The following is a 21,206-nucleotide window of genomic DNA, read 5'->3' on the forward strand; positions in this document are numbered from 1 at the left end:
ATTGCCCTTAGTCTACCGTTCCCTGCAGTGATAGTTCTTTTATTATAATTATTATTTTTTTTGGTCTAATGTAGGATGACCAGATATATCCAAATGCAGAAAAATGGTTTTCAGGAGCCCAATCCACCTGATCAGAGGGAAAAAGCAGAGTGAAAAGCAGGAAATTTTAATGGCCAGGACAGGAACAAACTTGCTACCAGCCTGGGGGGTCAAAATCATGTTGACCATTGATTGCATCAAGGACTATAAGTTCAGGACTGCAAGATTCTGGATGCCAACTAGTCAAAAGCAAAGAGAATTAGTGACATATCTTTGCTCTTATCAGGCCCTAATTACCCTACTTGGAACACATTGTGCCAAAAATCTAGCTCTCTGGAGGAGTCCATAATGTTGGGAAAAGGTGGAAGGAAAGAGAAGAGGATGGCTAGCAGCAAGGTGGATGGACTTAGTTACAGTAACAATGGGGGAACTGTTGAAGGACTGAAGAACGGGATAGATTATCCTGGAGAAAATCTACCTCTGTGGTTGCTAAGGGTCAACAATGACATGGTGGCACATATTCTATCAATCTTTGCTCCAATGTAGTACAGACGTCCTCGAGTTACAATGGCAATTGGGATCAGAACTTCCATTGTTAAGTTATTTGGACATAAAGTACGATGTCACACAACTGCATCACTTAGCGATGGAAATCCTATTGTTGTTAACCAAATCCATTGGTTGTTAACTAAGGACCCATCCCGATTCAAGTCATTCCTGGCTTGGTCCTTCCCAGCCCTGAGCCTTGACAAAGTAAGAGATTGCTTTCTCTTTCATTCCCCCACACTTGCCTCTCTCTCTCTTTCCCCCCATCCCAATCTCTGCTCTTGGCTGCCTTGCACTCTGCCACTTCTAGTGGCCGGGCCTCCCTGTGCTCACTGACCTTGTTGCCCCTGTTGGCCATGACTATGTGGCCAAGGGGACTGTGAAAACGTCATAACTCTGGAGACTAAGCATAACTACCATCCATTCAGCACCACCATAACTTCCAACTGTCAGCCCTGGAAGCTGTAGCTGAATAGCTGAAGAAATGGTTGTAACTTGAGGACTACCTGTAGTTATCTGGATTTTTTTTAGAGTCCAGATACAGTTATCCTAATTGCATCTGCATCAGTACTTGAATTTATAGATTAGCTTTAATAAATATGTACATTTATACAAATCAATGTTTCTCCATTTTTATTTTTGGGCCTCCAATGGGCCATTTTTAGACAGCTCTGACATATCTTGAAGCAAAGGCAGATACTAGATAGCATCACAAAGTAGATCCAAAGCACTTCTGCAACTGAAGAACCACTGAGGCACAGTGGTTAAACTGTTGGATTAGGATCAGGAAGACACTCGTCCACTCTTAGCCTTGGAAGCTCACTTATTGGTTTAAACCAGGGGTCTCCAACCGTGGCAACTTTAAGACTTGTGGACTTCAACTCCCAAAGCTGGCTGAGGAATTCTGGGAATTGAAGTCCACAAGTCTTAAAGTTGCCAAGGTTGGAGACCCCTGGTTTAAATAATCACTTTCTCTCATCGTAACCTATCTCAAGGGTACGGTTGTTATAGGGAAAAATTACTCTCCCTTAACTTCCCGAATTAAGCTCCTACATTAACCTCCTGAAGGAAAGTAGAATATAAATCTAATTAGTAAAATCAATAATTCAAAATTATTCTTTACATCTTACGCATCCTCATTGATTGATTGTTTCCAACAACATTTAGATATTTTCGCCCAGCAGATACTTCCGGGGAATGAATCTCTAGATTGCTTCTAAAAAAATTTCAAAGAGTAACTCTGGCAAATAGCCTACAAATCCAGAGGAAATCTGAACAAATTATAACATGTGAAATTTAGTAGAAATTTTCCACTTGCGTAAGGCATTCCTGGGCTGTCTTTTCAAATAAAGCTCAAAAATCAAAATTGATATCAGAGAGAATCACTGTGGGATAAAACAATGTTGGGGAGTTTTCAAGAACTTGAAAAGATATGATAACGTTTTGGGTGTGATGGACATGCTGTACTCTGAGATGACATTTCAGGTGCCAAATAAACATCTCAGAGAGCTGGAGAAAATGGATGTAATCTAAAAAACCACAGCCGAATTATCAGCAGCCAAAGGCCGTAGCTGAGACAATCAGCCTCCCGCTCCCACCTTGCCTCCAATATAAGCAAGGGAATGGGTAGCTTTCTCGCCTGCCCGCTGAGCTGAAGAGATTGCAAAGCCCAAAAAACCCAACTATATTGGCACTGGGCACCTCCCTCCACTGGGGAAGAGTGGGCCGCCCATGAGCTTGGCACGAGAGGATGGCACAGACGCAAAGCCTGGCATATAAACAGAAATTGGCAGATTGTGGCCATCTGCTTGCTTTTCATCTTTCCGGGGGTGGGGATGGGATGGAGGAGTAGACCTCTTGCCAATTTGAAGAGCAGGAGAATGATGTACAATAGGTGGCAATTCTCCAAAGCTGAGTTTCTCAACCTTAGCAACTCTGAGATGGGTGGACTTCCACTCCCACAATTTCCCAGCCAGCCATGCTGGTTGGAGAATTCTGGGAGTGGAAGTCCATCTATTTCAGAGTTGCCTTAGTTGAGAAACTCTACCCCAAAGTCTTATGTATGTTGAGTTAAAGCTAACCTAGTGGTTTGGTTGCACCTACTGTGTTTCCCCGAAAATAAGACCCTGTCTTATATTTTTTTTGAACCCCAAAATAAGCACTTGGCCTTATTTTCGGGGAGGTCTTATTATTTTGGTGCGCGTGGAGCAAGATGGGGCTCCTCTTGCCGTCTTACCTGATTTCCAGCTTTGCTGGAAAGGGAGGGCTTATTTTTGGGGGAGGCTTATTTTAGCACATGCACTCAAAAGCCCGATTGGGTTTATTATCAGGGGATGTCTTATTTTCGGGGAAACAGGGTACCAATTTCTTACAATGCTTATGCACCTGAAAAGGAACCTGTACACCTTCCTTACCTGCTCTCCCAACCATGACTCTTGCCATCAAAGTTATAGTTTCCTGAACAAGTACAAGTTTTGCCATACTATCTAAAACGTTCAACCTTTCCACATTGTTTGTATAGATGGGAGACTCTACTTTAATATCCAGAGGGCAACATTTCTGGAAGCCCCTTTCCTCATCTCATTCCTGCAGCTGCTTGTCATTTTGGGGCTATTTTTGCAGGTGAAAATGTTTGCAGGGATTTCTTTTTAGGTACGCCTACATACATACATAGGTATATTACTCATCACACCTTTTCATTTCAGGGTAAGCAACATAATGCAAGGTGCTGAAATGAAGAAAGAAACAGTAAGTTAAAGGAAGTGAAGACTCGAGAAAAGCAAATATCGCTAAATTTGCTTTACACCAACACCATTTGCGCTACAACTCACACTGTTGTGTCTGTGCAAAACCACCACATCCATATTATTATTATTATTATTATTATTATTATTATTATTATTTATTAGATTTCTATACCGCCCTACTCCCGAAGGACTCAGGGCGGTGCACAGCCAAACAATAAAAACACATACAATACAAAATTTAAAAAATAGAATAAAATCAAATTAAATAATTTTGGCCCCGACAAATTTAAAACCCCAAACTTTTAAAACCAATTTAAAATTGAATATATAAATACTAAAAGATTCCACTTCATGCATTGCTTTTGTTCTTTAACACCCTGAACCCTCCTCTTTTTTTAAGGATCTCATTACTTCTACTCAACCATGACCTTCTGGTGATCCCATTTCTTTCAATCCATTCACTCTTTCTTCCTATATTTGATTTGCAATGTGATCCTCACTTGTTATTTCTAAGAAAGCCAGTTTGGTGTAGTGGTTAAGGCATCAGGCTAGAAACTGGGAGACCATGAATTCTAGTCCTGCCTTAGGCACAAAGCCAGCTGGGTATCCTTGGACCAATCACTCTCTCTCTCTCAATCCTAGGAAAGAGGCAATGGCAAAGCACTTCTGAAAAGCCTTGCCAAAGAAAATTGAAGGGACTTGTCCAGAGAGTCTTTGAGAATCAGACATGACTGAACAGAAGGGGGAAAAACCTTTATTCTTTCTACATGACCAAATCATATCAAAACACCATATTCATTCATTTAGCACCCCTTCGTTCTTGACCCTATACCTCCGTGATGCCAAACCTATGCTGGAAGTGGCACACAAAGCCATCTCTCCAGGCACACCAGCCGTCTCCCGTTGCTCTTCTGGGTTCCGGCATGCACATGCGCGCCAGCCAGATGGTCTTCACGTACACAGGAGTGCCAGAAACCGGAAGGCCAGGTGACTGGCTTCCATGCGCATGCCAGAAACTCAGCATTCCAGCACTGGGGAACTTCTCTTCCGGTTTCCGGTGCTCCCATGCGCACGTGCTCCCATTTCCGCACTCAGTGCCGAAAAGGTTCGCCAACACTGCTATACCTTATGTTCCATAAACAGTTCTTAAATATCCCATGCCCTCTGTTCAAGTTCTGTTTTATATGGAAGAGAGACCCAACTCTCACTTCCATGTAAAAAGTAGGCAGGAAAACACTCTAACACAGGCTATTTTTTGTTTCTCTCAATATTCATTCATCCCTCGTAATAGGCCACATCCAGGGGTGAAATGCTCCTGGTTCAGACCGGATTGCCCGATCCGGTAGCGATGAAGGCGGGTGGTTTGGAGAGCCGGTAGCAAAAATCCCTACCCCCTCCACCCCCCATGCCCAGCTGAGCCGCACAATCATCAGAGGCTTTTTTTTTTACTTTTAAAAGCATTTTTTCTACAACCCCTTCAGCCAAAAAAATGCTTTTAAAAGTAAAAAAAAAAAAGCCTCTGAGGATCACGCGGCCCAGCTGGGATCGTCAAAGGCTTTTAAAAGAAAAAAAACCTTTTTTTTCTTTTAAATGCCTCTGACGATCCCAGCTGAGGCTTTTAAAAAAACTCAGCTGGGATCGTCAGAGCCTTTTGAAAGCATTTTTTTACAACCTCTTCCCCGAAGAGGTTGTAGAAAAAATGGTTTTAAAAGTAAAAAAAAAATATATGGCCACATCCACCCAGTCACATTACCCCCCCCCCACCTAGCCACGCCCACAGAACCAGTAATAACAAATTTTAGATTTCACCACTGGCCACATCCCCTACTTTTCTCCAACAGTTTTACATTTCAAAATGTCTCTTTTGTATCCTCTTTAGTAAACATTATATCAAGGTACACACATTCATCTACCTGCCCTGTTTTTCACCATCTATGTATTCCATTTTCCCTTTCCAGAAGGATATTGATTTTCTGATCCAAACTCTCTGTTGCATTACACAATCTTTCTAACGTTCACTGCAAATCACTCAGGTTCTCAACCAGTTACCGAACGTTCTCTGCACGGAAAATTAACACGCACGTTCCATCTCCTCAACCAACACACCTCTAATATTACACCACAAGCGTTCCTACGCTTTCATCCACAAATACGTTAAACCATGTGCTAAGCATTCTATTTATTCTCACACATGCTTTATTACCATCACATATTCTCTTAACACATTGAGGAATTCTATCAAAACATTCCATCATGCAAGGCTCTCCCCACCCCTCCCCAAATCAACAAAACATTCTTTCTTGGACTCAAGATTATTTCTCAATGACCTGCGGAAGAGCCAAATCTGTTCTGCCCACATTCAGCTTGGCATAAAAAGCATGCCGTATCTCCCAAATTTTGCTCATTGGCACCTTTTGCACCTTTTCAATCAGAATCCTCCCAAACACATTCCTAAGCAGACTTAACAAACGAAGCCCTGTAGTTTTCACATCGTCTCTAGCACCTAATTGTCAGGCACAGATGTCATCTTTGCATGTAGGTTACACAGGTGTACTCTTCTATGAATGCATGCCAAGCAAGCCAAAAAAACCTCTGTGTGTGTGTAGTCCTTGATTTACAACAGTTCATCTGAAGTTACAACGGCAATGAAAAAGGGACAATTTTTCACACTTACAACTGTTGTGGCATGCCCGTGGGCATATGATCACAATCCAGGTGCTTGTCAAGTGACTCATATTTATGACAGTTACAGTGTCCTGGAGTCATGTGATCATCTTGTCTGACCTTCTGACAAGACAAGCCAGATTCATTTAACAACCGTGGCAAGAAAGGTTGTAAAAGGGGGCAAAACTCACTTAAAAACTGTCTCACTTAGCAACAGAAATTTTGGGCTCAGTTATGATTCTATATTGAGGACTACCTGTATATAGGTAAGATGGCAGCAAGATTATAGACACTCTCCCCAACGTATCTACCTCTTCAAAATTTGTTGGGTTGCAACATCTATTGTCTTTCACCATTGGCTGAACTGATTAGACCCAGTTAAAATTGTAGCTTCTTAAAAAGTAGAGGACCACACCAGATTCATCCCTAAGTTAACATGCAGGTAATCCCCATTCAATGACCCCAATTGGGACAGGCAACTCGGTTATTATATGAAGAAGTCACTAACTGAAACCACCACTGTGCTTATGATTTTATTTCAGCTTTCTTCTGCTTTACAGAGCTGTGAAGGTTGTAAATGTGAGGATTAGTCATAAAGTTACTTTTTCATCACTGTCGTAACTGCCAACGGTTGCAGTTATTAAACAAAGACAGCTTGTTGCCTAAGTGCCAAAGTGGCATGGTAACTGTTTTTTTTGCATTTGCACCATAGCGTGGGAAGTAGAATCTTATTTATAATCCGCCTTTCTTTTAACAAGAGTACCACAAATTCGAAGTACCTGGGGTTGGTAATCTCCCCCTGTCAATCACAATTTTATCCATGCAACAATTCCGTGGAGTAGAGCAGGTTAAAAAAAAAGAATAATTGGCCAAAGGCCACTAGGGAATTTCTTGGCCCAGTGAACATTTGGACTGAATTTTCGTGAACATAATGCCAAAGTCTAGCCCAATGTTTCTTAAGCTTAGCAATTTTAAGGACTGTGTGGACTTCAACTCCCAGAATTCCCCAGCTGGAAAATACTGGTCTGTGTCAGGATGCTGCTGACCCCAGAATAAAAGAAGGACAATGGTCACTTCACCATCTAAGCTCAGCCCCCAATTTACAGGGTTGGGAAGATCTGAAGAGCCCCCCACCCCCAAAAAAGGGTCCAATTTGGGCCTCAATGGAAAGAGACTGCTTCATGTACCCGGTTTGCCCCCATCCTTTCAACGGGATCCCCTAGAAAAGCAATCTCCCAACCAGTTTTATCCCTAGCTATCTCTTCTCAAGCCAGCCGTCCAGCCGAAGACGAGAGTCCCAGCTTCTGTGCCAATTCAGCAACTTTTCGCATCATGTTTTGGCCTGCCTCACACACCCCCCAGCCGCAAAAAAAATAGCTACCCCCTCCTCCTCCTCCTCCTCCTTTCCTCCCCCACACCAACACGGATGGACATTTTCTTGCCAGAATGCTGAGCCGAGGCGAGATCCAATTTGATCGATGGCGAGAGATTGATTACTATTACGCTGCAATGGTTTTGACTTTCAGCACTGACCTCCTATTGTGCAAACTGGGAGAAACCTCCCCCCCAACACACACACACATACCGCCACCATCCCCTCCTCCCTTCCCCCCACTGCAGTCTCAGCTTAGGTCCTGTGCAAATTACTGAGGATGCTGGTAGAGTTGGGGGAGGACAGGAAAAAAAAATGGGGGGGGAGAGAGGTGAATAGAATGTTCACATTTTCCACATTCTTTACACCGGCTCTATCTGTTTGGGGTAGAGCTAGGGGTGTCAAACTCAATTTCACTGAGGGCTGCATCAAGGTTGTGTTTGACCTCGGGGAGGGCAGGGTAGGTGTGGCCAGAGTGGGTGTGGCCTCTACGATGTCACTTATATCGGGGGCGCAGGTGGCAGCCTGAGTGCTCTGCCAGCACGCGGCCCTCCATAGCTCCGTTTCCGCTGGCAGAGGGTTGCAGGAGGACATTGCAGCCGGAAACGGAGCTCGGGAACCCGTTTTCACTGGCAGAGGCACCACGGGCCGGTCCTTCACTGTTTCCAGGGTGGCCCCGCGGGCCAGATCTAAGCATCCCGCTGACCGGATCCGGCCCGTGGGCCTTGAGTTTGACACTCCTGGCCTAGAGAGATTATTACAGCTGGGATCTTGGGCAGAGATGGGGGCAGCCTTGCCCTCGTAGCAAAAGCAAGGGCTTGACTAAATGGCCTTCTGGGGTCCCATCCATGCCTTTTTTTAAAGACAGGTCCCCATGCGGAAGGAGTGGTGCCTGATTGAGATGCTAAGCAGCAACGAGGCTTCAGTCTGGCATAGACTTTGCGCCTGCTCCAGCAGTGTGGCCGTTGCGGAGGAATAGGCTAAGAATTTTTTTTTTTTGCTGACGCTGGAGAAAAAAAAGGCATTATCACAGGGAGGGTGGGGGGAGAGGCTGCGACTGCTCCAGACTGATAATGTCAGAGACAAACGGCAGCAGCATCTTAACAACGGCGAGGCTGCCAGCTCGCCTCCCTCTAACCATGGAGTTACTTGCCTGCAGTGATAAGTTTGGGGTTCAGTGTCCGCTTGCTGACAAGCATGAGGTTCAGAACTTTTCCAGCCTCCGTTTCTAATGGAGACTCTGGTCTAATGCAGACATCTTTTTCCAAATCCAAAAAGTTTATCTCCACTGGGTGCGATGAAACCTGGTGCAGTTCAGGCTAATAAGACAGAGGTGGTTTTCTACATGGATGCTCAAAACTGAAAAACGTCAGCAGCTCCAAAGCCACTCACTCCATTTTTAGGAAGTTCCCTCCGATGGTTTGTTTAATTCCTGATTAGCTGGGCGGCTGTGTTATCCTCCCCACTAAATATTATCCTCGCTCTAAATGGTCTTAATTTACTTTTAGTGGAATCAGCACATGCCCACCAATTTAGTTGGCTTTAAAAAGGCATGCAGTAGATTCATGGAAGATTAGGCTTCAGGGCCTGCTACTCCTAATGGTTATGCCTTATCTCCAAGGTCAGAGTCAGCAATGACTCAATGTCACCCATTGTGTGTATGGGGGGGGGGAGGGGGGACAGCAAAAAGCGAACTCTTTTGAGCATCAAAACACCGAGCAGAGTTTTGCAGAAGCTTGGTTGCCGTGGGGGAAGTTTATGATATCTGCAGGGCATCCAGTGTGAAGGCTAGAGCAGATCTGGCTGACAATGTGCCATCAAGTCAGTGTTGATCCTTACCGGCCATACATGATCACGGCAAAGGCATCATTTCACATTGTGCAGGAGGGGGCAATGGTAACGTCCCGTATTTTACCATGTACAGGTAGTCCTCAACTTGTGAGCAGAATTTCCATTGCTAAGCAAGGCAGTTGTTAAGCGAGTCACATACAATTTTATGATTTTTTTTTTTACCATGGTTGTTAAGTGACTCATTGCAGCTGTGAAGTAAATCAGGTATTTGTTAACAGAATAACGAAGTTGGAAGTTGGGACCTTGGAGGTAACAGCAACAGTACCAGTAACAGAGTTGGAAGGGACCTTGGAGGCCTTCTAGTCCAACCTCCTGCTCAGGCAGGAGACCCTAAATCAGTGATGGCTAACCTTTTTGTGATGGCATGCCAAAAGCAGGGAGAATACGGGGGAGGGGGGGTTCATGTGCGCGTGTTCCCATACCGATAATTCAATGCGCCCCCCCCACGCATGTATGCACGACCCCCCCCCGCTTTTGGCATGTGATGGCACGGTGGGCCCAGTAAGCCCGTTTTTCGCCCTCCCCAGGCTCCAGAGGCTTTCTTGGAGCCTGGGGAGGGCGAAAACGGGCCTTCCCCACTGCCCCGGAGGCCGGAAACGGCCCATTTGCCGACTTACAGTGGGCCCGGAAGGCCCGAAAATCAGATGCGCGCGCCGGAGGTGAGCTAGGGCAACACTCGCGTGCCCACCGATATGGCTCCGTGTGCTACCTGTGGCACGCGTGCCATAGGTTCGCCATCACGGCCCTAAATCATTCCAGACAAGTGGCTGTCCAGTCTCTTCTTAAAAGCCTCCAGCGATGGAGCACCCACAACTTCGGAAGTGGATCCGTTAATCACTGAGTAAATCCGGTTTCCCAGATTAAATTTACTTGTTGAAAGCTGGCTGGGAAAGTTGCAAATGGCTATCACATGACCCCTGGGATGCTGCCGCCATTGTAAATCCATGCCAGTTGCCCTGAATTTTGATTCAGTTGATTGTAGGGATACTGCAATGGTCGTAAAGGTGAGGCTTGGTCAGAAGACATCTTTTTTTTCTAGTGCTGTTGTAACTTTGAACGGTAGCTACACGAAGACGATGATTATTTGCGGACTAAGCTGGGCTTTTCTTATTCCTAAATCTATTCATTTAGGACCTTTATATGCCCTTTCATAGGTGTTGCCAGTTTTCAGTCTCTGTGCATCATCACTGTGAGGTCAGCTGGGACTTTTGTACGTCTATAAGAAGAACAATCACTTGGGGAGCCCTGACTGGCTGGCACGACTTAAAAAGAAACAAAAGGTGGTAAAAATAAACTGGTACACTACCACAGGCCTCTGCTACAAACAGCCACGACATGAAGAGGATGACACGTGCGTCAGGGGATCACAATGCGAGCCTCGGCTCCACACACTTGCATCTTGTCATTGCACACATGTACGTCAGTCACATGATTTGCACCGTGACATTGCAACACATCCTTAATCATTTCTCCACCCCCCACCCCCCACCCCCCACCCCTCCGCCTGTGCCTTTCCTCCCTGGACATCCATGCCCAGAAGTCAGTCAGGGGACAGAGCCAATGTACACAACATCTATTTAAAAGAAGAGGTAGCTGCTTTGAGGTTAAAAGCAAAATTGCTTTGGAAGAGAGTATTGCAAAAGAACTGAGCATCGCCGCATTGTTAGCGCAAAGGCATTAAGGCAAAAGGTTCGCAGCTGGCTGAAAAACCATGATTCCAGCAGTGTAAATTTTTACGCTTGGATAAAGAGCCCGAGAGTTCAAAAACAAGTACCGGTAGTCCTCCACTTACAACAGTTCGCTTAGTGACCGTTCGAAGTTACAACAGCACTGAAAAAAGTTTGACTTGCAACCATTTTTCACACTTATGATCATTGCAGCATCCCACATGGTCATGTGATGCACATTCAGTTGCTAGAAAAAAAACTGACTCACATTTATGACGGTTGCAGTGTCCCGGGGTCCTATAATCACCTTTTGCAACCTTCTAACAACCAACGTCAATGGGGAAACCAGATTCATTGAACAACTGTGTTACTAATTTAACATCAGCAGTGATTCACTTAACAAATTTGGCATGAAAAGTTGTAAAATGGAGCAAAAGTCACTTAACAAATTTCTCACTTAGCAACATAAATTTGGGGCTCAATTGTGGTGGTACGTTGAGGCTTACAAGTACTCCTCGACTTACGACCATGCACCTAGGGACTGTTCCGAATTTACAACAGCATTGAAAAATATAACTTGCACTTATGGCCATTAGTATCTCCATGAGATCAAAATTCAGGCACTCAACAAATGGCATCATCAATGGAGGAAATGAATCATCATTTGATTCATTTAATGACTCTGTGATTCACTTAACAACTGCAGTGATTCAGTGAACAGATTCGCTTCACAATGGTTTGCTTAACTATAGTCTATGACAGTGATGGCTAACCTTTTCCGGACCGAGTGCCCAAAGTGCACATGTGCATGCGCGCACGGGCACTCAACCCCCCAAAATGCAATGCATGCACCCCGCCCCCATGCATGCACAAGCAGGCGCTCTGCACCCACCTTACTCCCCTTACATGCACGTGGGGCAACCCCCGCATGTGCCCTGCCCCCCCGCATATGCGCACACGGCCCCCCCATGTGCCCCACCCCCGGCGCATACGCGGCAGAGACCCAAAGACCAGCTGGCCGGCGGGAGGTGCGCATGCATGTGTGGCATAGCTGAACTGGGGCGATAGCTTGCGTGCCCACAGAGAGGGCGCTGCGTGCCACCTCTGGCATGCATGTGATAGGTTCGCAATCACGGGTCTATGACAACATTGGCTAAATGGGCACATTCTTCTAAGCCTGAGGGGAATGCATCTCCTAAGCTTTCTTTCACTGATGTCTTTTACTGTATTTTCTAATATGTTACAGTCCTCATTACTATTCTGTATTTTAAAATTTGTATTTTGACATGGCCTAATGGCTAATCAGTACATTCTTATACACGACAGAATAAAATCCCAGCTGTCAGTTTTCTCTAGCTGGCACTGGCCTTCATTCACATGGAGTTCTTCTCAAGAACCTAGGATGTTGTAATGCAGGGATCACCAACCTTTCAAACCTCAGGGACCACTAAATCCATAATTTTAAATCCCACAGACCTCTAATACGATCTGCCTAATGACCAGCTGGGTGGGCATGGCAAGGTGGTCATGTGACTAGGTGGGCGTGGCCAACTCGATGTCACTCACATTGAGGGGTGCTTTGCCAGCCTCTACTCGCTACTCCTCTCCTGCCCGCCCGGGCTCCTTAGGGCCCCAAGAGGAAGCAGTTGCTCAGTTCAAATTGGATCTGACCGAGAAGGAGGCTCAGCGGAAGCACCTCACTGAGGACTACGAGCATAGGCTTTCTAAGCAGAGGGAAGACCTGCGGGAATGCAAGGCCAAGTACTGGAGCCTGGAGGCTCAGCGGGATGAGATGGTCAGCCAGTTCCAGGACATGATGCAGTCCCACTGGAACGAGGCCCTCCGGCTCCTTGCCACCAGTGGTGCTTCCCCCCAGCCTTTGCCCAAAGCCCCGCACCAGGAGGCTGAAGCAGACCCCAAGCTGGAATTTCTGCCCCCCTCCGACCCACACAGAAAGACTCTGAAGGGGGAAACTCTCTGCAGCAACACAAACGTTCATTGAACATATCCAGCCAGGGGCCGTAGTTTGAGGACCCCTAATTTAGTGCAATATAAAAAATGCAAATAATTTTTCTGGGGACCACCAAAATTTTCTCACAGACCACCAGGGACCATCAGTTGGGGACCTCTGTTGTAATGTATTGGTGTAGTGCATGTGCGGACCCAAAGCATGTTGTGGCCCTTTGTAATTGACAGATGGAAATATTGTCAATGCCCAGATTTTTTTTAAAGTGCCATCCAAGATTTTTTATATGTTACCCAGTGTGTCAATAACCACTGGGACCACCTTGGTCAGTTTATATCATAAACCGTATAAGATGATGGACAGCCAGTTTGAGCAGTGGTTAAGACATCAAGCTAGAAATTGGGAGACTGTGAGTTCTAGTTCCGCCTTAGTTGGGCCGGTCAGCCCTAGGAAGGAGGCAATGGCAAACCTCTTCTGAAAAACCTTGTCAAGAAAACTGCAGGGACCTTATGGAGGCAATGTCCTAGAATTGGACACAATTAGATGAGGAGGAGGAGGTGGAGGTGATGGTTTACCTGGGATTTCAAAGTGCTCAGAGAAATCCAGAAAAGGAACATTCTGGCAAGGAGCTAAACATAAGAATTCACACTCTTAAAACCTTCCTTTTCCAGCAAGCCGAGCTGGCCTAATTTTTTAAGTGTTTTTAAGTGTTTTGTTTATCGTTTTTAATTAATGGGGCCAAATTTATATATACTTTTAATTGTATTTTAATATTTGTACTTGATGTTTTTACTTGGCTGTTCACCGCCCTGAGTCCTCAGGGAGAAGGGCGGTATACAAATTCAAAATAAAATAAAATAAAATAAAATAAAAAATAAAATTCTACCTTCAAATCAGGAATCTGGCAGCAGCTTTTCCGACTAAGAAATTTAATTAAAAGGCAGCAGCTTTCTCAAAATGTTTGCCACCACAGATCCACACAGCAATCTCCTCACAGCCTACCTTAAATAATACTAAGGAGCCACCTTAAATAATAGGGAAGGAGGGGGAAGAAAACTCAACCACAACTCTGCTCAGCCTGGAGAAAGTGACAGCTCCTAGAAACCTTATCAGCTGCCTATTTACTACCAATTAGAGGGATCAGGTGATTTCAAGGCTGCCTGCAGACCCACACAAGGGGGTCAAGGTCAGGAGGCAGCCTTGAAGAGAAGAGGCCTGCAAGGCCTCAACAAGCCAATAACCTCCTAAATTCTGTCTAAAAATAAAGTAGAAAAGAGGCAGGTTTTCCTCCTCTCCTTTTCTTCCCTTAAAAAAGTTATTTTTAAAAAAAAGTTTTTTATTTCTATTTCTCATAAACACATTTAAATGTACAGTCATTTCCATCATTTTTCATTCATCTTTTCTTTTACCTTTCATTTTTCATTTTTACTTTTTCGGGGCTGCTCTTTTACCCTTTACTCCAACCTTTCTTCTTCTCCTCCCCTTCTCTTCCTTCCTGTTTCTCCTCCTACTTCCTTCATTCTTCCTCTCTTTCTCTTTCCTACTTCCCTTTCTCTTCCCCCACTCCTCTTCTTCTCTCCTTCTAACCTTCTCCTCTGCTCCTCTTTCCCCTCCCTTTTCTTCCTCTCCTTTTCCCTTTCTTCTTTCTCCTCTCCTCTCCTCTCTCCTCCCTTCCTCTCTCTCTCCTCCTTCCCCTTTCTCCTGTTGTTTCCCTTTTCAACTCAATCTACAGTGGTATTTGAGCAGCCCCGATTTTCTAATTATCTTTATTCTCATTTCAATTTCTTATTCAATTATTATTTATTTTTATTTCATCATTTGCGTACATTTTTATAATATCTCCCCTTAAAAGTTGTTGTTCCTCTCTCCTTTATTGTGTGTGAGTTGGGTGAGTGTGTGGGGAAGCAAGAAGAGGAAATGCTGCTGTCTCCTTCATTCTGTCCTCCAGATGTTGCAGAGAATTCTGAAATGTCATTTTAAGAGAAAGCAGGCAGGGAAGAGGCATTGCAAACAACCACCACAGTAACCACAAGGTCAAGCTTTCCCAACCTCCGGCTCCCCAGATAGGCTGGATAGCAACGCCCATCAGTCTCAGCCAGCATTTTGGTTGGCAGGAGAGGAGTAGGAATGCTGGATTGAGTAGCCCAGCCAAATTATTGGAGGAGGTTTGGGGAATTAACTGGGTGAAGCAGTTTTTTATACTTTCAGTGTCTTAGAGGCACTCAGCTTCCTCCTGTGATGTGAGACTATTTGTCCTTTCACCCCAATCAGATGGTCCAGTTTTGGTCGCCGTGATATAAAAAAGTCTGTACTACAAACTAGGTCATACAAAACTTTTGCCAGACCAATCCTTGAATACAGCTCGTCTGACTGGAATCCACACTGTATATAGGACATTAATACAATTGAGCGAGTCCAGAGGTATTTCATAACAAGATTACTCCACTCCTCTGCTCGCAATAGAATACCTTACGCCACCAGGCTTGAAATTTTGGGCTTGGACAACCTTGAATTGCACCGCCTACGGTTTGACCTAAGCATAGTACACAAAATTATCTGCTACAACGTCCTACCTGTCAATGACTACTTCAGTTTCAACCGCAATAATACACGGGCAAACAATAGATGCAAACTCAAGGTAAACCACTCCCAACTCGATTGCAGAAAATGCGACTTCAGCAATAGAGTGGTCAATGCCTGGAAGACTCTACCTGACTCCGTTGTTACATCCTCAAACCTCCATAGCTTCAACCTTAAACTTTCTATCGTGGACCTCACACCATTCCTAAGAGGTGTGTAAGGTGGTGTGCATAAACGCACCAGCGTGGCTACCGTCCCTGTCCTACTGTCCCCACTTATTTGTATTCATTTCCTTCGTTCATGTCCATGTTTATACTTATACCTGTTATCCTGTACATGTTTGACAAACTAACTAAATAAAATAAATAAAATAAAATGATTAGAGGACTGGAGGCTAAAACTAAGGAAGAATAGTTGCGCTAATTGGGTATGTCTAGTTTAGTGAAAAGAAGGACTAGGGGTGACATAATAGCAGTGTCCCAATATCTGATGGGCTGCCACAAAGATGAAGGGGTCAACCTATTCTCCGAAGCACCTGAAGGCAGGGACAAGAAGCAAAAGATGGAAACTAATCAAGATGAGACTGATTTAACAGATTAACAGAGTTGGAAGGGACTTTACAGGTCATCTAGTCCAAAGCAGGAGACCATACACCATTTCTTACAAATGACAGTCCAATCTTTTCTTGAAGGTCTCAAGTAATGAAGCTCCCACAACTTCCGAAGGCAACTTCTGTTCCATTGGTTGATTCTTCTCACTGTCAGAAAGTTCCTCCTCATTTCCAGGTTGAATCTCTCCTTGGTCAGTTTCCATCCATTATTCCTTGTCTGGCCTTCAGGTGCTTTGGAAAACAGCTTGACCCCCTCCTCTCTGTGGCAGCCCCTCAAGTATTGGAAGACTGCTATCATGTCTCCCCTGCTCCTTCTCTTCACTAGACTAGCCATGCCCAGTTCATGTAACCATATGTTTTAGTCTCCAGTCCCCTAATCATCCTGGTTGCTCTCCTCTGCACTTTTTCTAGAATCTCAACATCTTTTTTATAGTATGGTGACCAAAACTGGATGCAGTATTCTAGGTGTGGTCTCACCAGGGCTTTATAGAGTGGTATTAGTACCTCACTTGATCTTCATTGTATCCCTCTGTTAATGCAATTTAGGATTGCATTGGCTTTTTTGGCTGCCGCTGCACACTGCTGGCTCATATTTAGCTGATAGTCCATTAAGACTCCAAGATCCTTCTCACAGTCACTGCAATTAAGCCTGGTTCTCTGCAGATTTCCAAGGTTAGCATCAGCATCAACAATCAAGTAAACAATACCCGAATCAAGAAACTGCCAAAGAGCCAACAGTAAACAGCCCAACCAACACAGACAGGCAAGCCAGAATATAACCTGACAGCAAACTACACTCCTCACTGTTAGGAAATGATAATTACCTAACTTGTTGGGTTGGCAATATATAAAACCTCAATATAGCTTTAAGACTGTATTGCTGTATTGCATCATACTGTGTCCTGATTGGTTAGCTCTGTAGCCAATGTCCTTAAGAGGGAGCTTGAAACATGGTTAGTTTCTTTCTGCTGCTCTCTACTACTCTTTGCTGAACTGTTACTGATCGTTACTGCTATTTGCTGTGTTTGCTACTGTTTTGCAACTGTTTATTGTGTATGACTACGACGACTGGTAAGAAGACTTACCAGTCTTCAACCTTGAGCCTGGATAGCTCAACAGACAGAGCTCTGTAATTTAACACCAGCTGTCTGCAATTAAAGTAAGATCGAATCTCGCCAGGCTCAAGGTTGACTCAGCCTTCCATCCTTTCTAAAGTAGGTAAATTGAGGACCCAGTTTGTGGGGGCAATAAGCTGACTTTGTATAAATATACAAAAGGATGAAGGCTATTGCTTAACACACTGTAAGCCGCCCTGAGTCTCCGGAGAAGGGCGGCATATAAATCAATTTTTTTTAAAAAAAAGACTTTGTTATTGGAATATCCCTGGACTATTGTTTACTATCTACTGCTTTATCTGTGTATGACCTGGACTGTTTATTGGACTGTGCCTTATTGCTATTTCCTAAAAGTAAACACAACTCAGCGTATCTGTGCGTTGGCTGTGATTATTTGCAACTGCTCTCAGTCGCTTTCATGTGCACACCCTTGCTACTCTAGGGTTGCTCTGCGAATTCCTCAACACTCACTAGCACTGATGATGTTACCTAGTTTAAGTAATGAACCGTCTGCAAGAAAACAAGCAAGGTGAGAGAGCACCAAGGACCCCCTCATGTCAATCCTGAGGTACAAATATTCTCCTTTATTACTAGGACAAATATCTGTCTGAAATGATATAAGGCTTGCTGCTTGAGCAGGGGGTTGGACTAGAAGACCTCCAAGGTCCCTTCCAACTCAGTTATTCTGACTCTCCAGGATACAAAGTGGCTTCTCCTTGTCTCCTTTCCACCTGGAGAAGCTGGGGACCAAACCTAAGACTTTGAGGGTAACATAAATTAAGCCACCATTATCCAAAGAGGACACCTCTATCTTACCTACTAACAAAGTCAGATTGACTTTTTTCACATATTGTGATATATCCAATGGCATTGGGAGGGTTAAATTCAGCAGGAGTATCACAATGCAAGCCCTGCCCCCTTTTAAATGATGCATGGACATAAGGGGTGGGGTTTGACACTCCATGACGCTCCATTCACCCCCTTGTTGTTTCTGACCACTAATGCTCCCTCCAACACCTGCAGGTGGTAAGCAACCTCATTAAGACTTGAAATGTTGGTTTGGCTTCATGCAGCCGAATACAGAATAATAGAGTTGGAAGGGACCTTAGAGGTCTTCTAGTCCAACCCCCTGCTATGTCAATAAGTAAGGCAGAAGAGTTCTTGATGAAAGCAAATGCGAAGTCCTAATTTCTATAGGCACTACGCTGAAAGGAGTCTGAGTGGCGTAGGAGGCTAATGCCTCCTACTAAGGCAGCATTTAACATCCAGCTGCCTGCAATTACTGCGAGTTCAATTCTTACCAGGCTCAAGGTCGACTCAGCCTTCCATCCTTTCTAAGGTGGGTAAAATGAGGACCCGGTTTGTGGGGGCAATAAACTGACTTTGTATAAAATATACAAAAGTATGAAGGCTATTGCTTAACGCACTGTAAGCCGCCCTGAGTCTCCGGAGAAGGGCAGCATATAAAAATAAATAAAAATTAAAAAAAATGTGACCCAGTACCCCTTTCTTTTATACCGATTTGCAAATTCTAAAGTAAACGCCTGTCTTTATTTAGAAGGCTTTAATGAACTTGGGGCAGTTTGCTTATAAAACCTTAGATCTGCACTACTTAGATGGTTTTTTTAAAACCGAGAAACCTTGGTTTTAATTCAGTTATGGCCTTGATGAGTCTCATGAAGCCAATTTGCATAAGGGCAACTGAAAGGGATTTGATTCCTGACATAAATCCAGTAGCTTTCAAATATTCTTACCTTGAGACCCAATCCCACAATTAATTATCCACTGCTATAGAACTAATCTCAGCACTAAGTATTCTACAGTATCATTCTCTTATGAAACTAACCAAGTATATTCAATTTCTTCTGCATGTATCCAAAATACTCCGCAATGCGTACAAACCACTGCACTGAAGTTGCATGTTGTTATTATATCCTCTCGAAATATCCCAGAAATGACGATAGTCCCCCACCCCAAGTACGGTGCTACAAAAAAGGGATATTCACCCGGACAGAAAAGTCTTCCACTGAGGTGCCTTTTACAGGTAGTCCTTGATTTACGACCACAATTGGGAGCAGAATTCCTGTTGCTAAGCAAGGCGGTTGTTGAGTGAGTCGTGTCGGATTTTACAGCCTTTTTGCCCCACTTGTTAAGCAAATCATTGCAATGAAGGGAGTCATATGGTCGTTAAGCGAAACTGGGAAGGTCACAAATGGTTGTAAGTCGAGGACTATCTGTAGAAGGCCACCGACAGGGTAGAAAGCAAAGGGCCGCAACTGTATTTCATACTCAGTACCTGTAAGTAAGAGACACAACCACTAAACGTGACAGTTCTTTATGTAACCATCATGGCTTAATTGCCATTGTCTTCCATTAAAAGAACCTTGCTGGCTTAGACTACTGAACCCATCTGCTGCTTCCAACCAATCAGTGGTGGGTTCCGCCTGGTTCGGCCGAGTCAGTAGCGGTGATGGTATGACGTCACCGAACCGGTTCTCTTTGTTTGGGAACCGGGCCCTCCCGCCCACCCCACCCACCCCCGCGGTATTCTTACCTTTTATTTGGCCCCGCCCCCAATCTATTCGCTGCCTCCCGAGTCCCAGCTGATCGGCTAGAAGGAAAAAAACTGTTTAAACTCTTGCCGCAGGGCTTCAAAGGGCCGCCCTACAGCTGATCAGTGTTAAAAGGCAGTGTGGTGGTAGACCGGTGCCTCCAAAAACAAATGAGTAGACCAGTGCCTCCAAAAACAAATGGGTAGACTGGTACGGCTCTGCAAGCAGTTAAAAGCCTGGTAGACCAGTACCTCTGCTAAATCCTAAAGAATTGCTTGTCACATGACCATCAAATCACGCCCACAAAATAAGCCACACCCACAGAACCGGTAGTAAAAAAATTTAGAACCCACCCCTGCAACCAATGATCAATGTGGTACCCACATGGAGACCCCGAAGGGGGACACAAAAATATCTTCTCTGGATATGCTTCTTCTTAGTTTCTTATTCAGCAGCAGACTACCTCTGAACCAAGAGACTCCATTACCAAGTTTCATGGCTAATAATGACAGGATGATAACTAGATTTAGATTTGACTCATGACGCATGAAACCAAACTTCTTGCTTTTCACAATGTCAACCACATTCTTCTGGGCCTCATCCAATATTACAGAGCTGCCCTGGTGGACAGGCAGTCCTTGAATTACCACCTTTCATTTAGCGACTGTTCAAAGTTACAACAGCTCTGAAAAATGTAATATGGCCGTTTCCCCCCCCCACTTATGACCGAATATAAATTTTGGGCTCAAATTGTGGTCGTAAATCAAGGCCTACCTGTATTAATAGTGCCCTGTCCTCTGAATCAGTAAGTTCCCTTCCATGTCTGTCAACCGCCAGGGAAATCAGGCAATTCCAGCGGTTCAAACGAGTATAGTTATTGCAAGCTTCAGCGCTCTATAAGAATTGGAGCTACAGACAGTCCTCAATTTACGACCACAATTGAACCCAACGTTTACGTTGCTAAGTGAGAAATTTGTTAAGTGAGTTTTGACCCATTCTACGACTTTTTTTTTTTTTGCCGCATTTGTTAAGTGAATCGCTGCAGTTGTTAAATTAGTAACACGGTTGTTAAGGGAATCTGGCTTCCCCGTTGACTTTGCTTGTCAGATGATTGCAAAAGGGGAGCACATGACCCCAGGACACTGCGACCATCATAAATATGAACCAGCTGTCAAGCATCCAAATGTAAATCACATGACCATGGGGATGCTGCAATGGTCGTAAGTGTGAAAAATGGTCATAAGTCACTTATTTCAGTGCCGTTGTAACTTTGAACGGTCACTAAATGAACTGTTGTAAGTCGAGAACTAACTGTCAAGGCAAATGAGCAGGAATTAAGAAGGTATTCAAGGTGGGCTGGGGTTAGATCTCTTGTGGGCACGCAGGGACTCATGACTGATGATGCGTTTGACCCCTCCATCAGGCTCCTATAATATCATAGATAAGGATTACTGAGAAAAACTCCCTCCTGAATGGGCCCAATCCTAAGTGACAACC

The 21,206-nt window shown here is 44.5% G+C and overlaps 1 protein-coding gene across 7 annotated transcripts in view; it reads right to left on the minus strand.

Annotated features, from left to right (window-relative positions):
• Positions 1–21,206, minus strand: part of NFIC (nuclear factor I C) — a 179,893-nt gene that overhangs the window by 84,262 nt on the left and 74,425 nt on the right. For 3 of the 7 annotated variants that reach the window (XM_060694518.2, XM_060694523.2, XM_060694517.2), the window contains exon 3: positions 19,712–19,768. The exons of the other annotated variants lie outside the window; for them this stretch is intronic. In XM_060694518.2, coding sequence (XP_060550501.1) covers positions 19,712–19,768 — 57 coding nt within the window. The remainder of the gene's footprint in view (positions 1–19,711; positions 19,769–21,206) is intronic. 7 annotated transcript variants of the gene reach the window in all.

The sequence above is a fragment of the Pantherophis guttatus genome, chromosome 1 (assembly GCF_059756535.1).
Source record: "Pantherophis guttatus breed Tessera chromosome 1, ASM5975653v1, whole genome shotgun sequence".
Lineage (NCBI taxonomy): Eukaryota > Metazoa > Chordata > Lepidosauria > Squamata > Colubridae > Pantherophis > Pantherophis guttatus.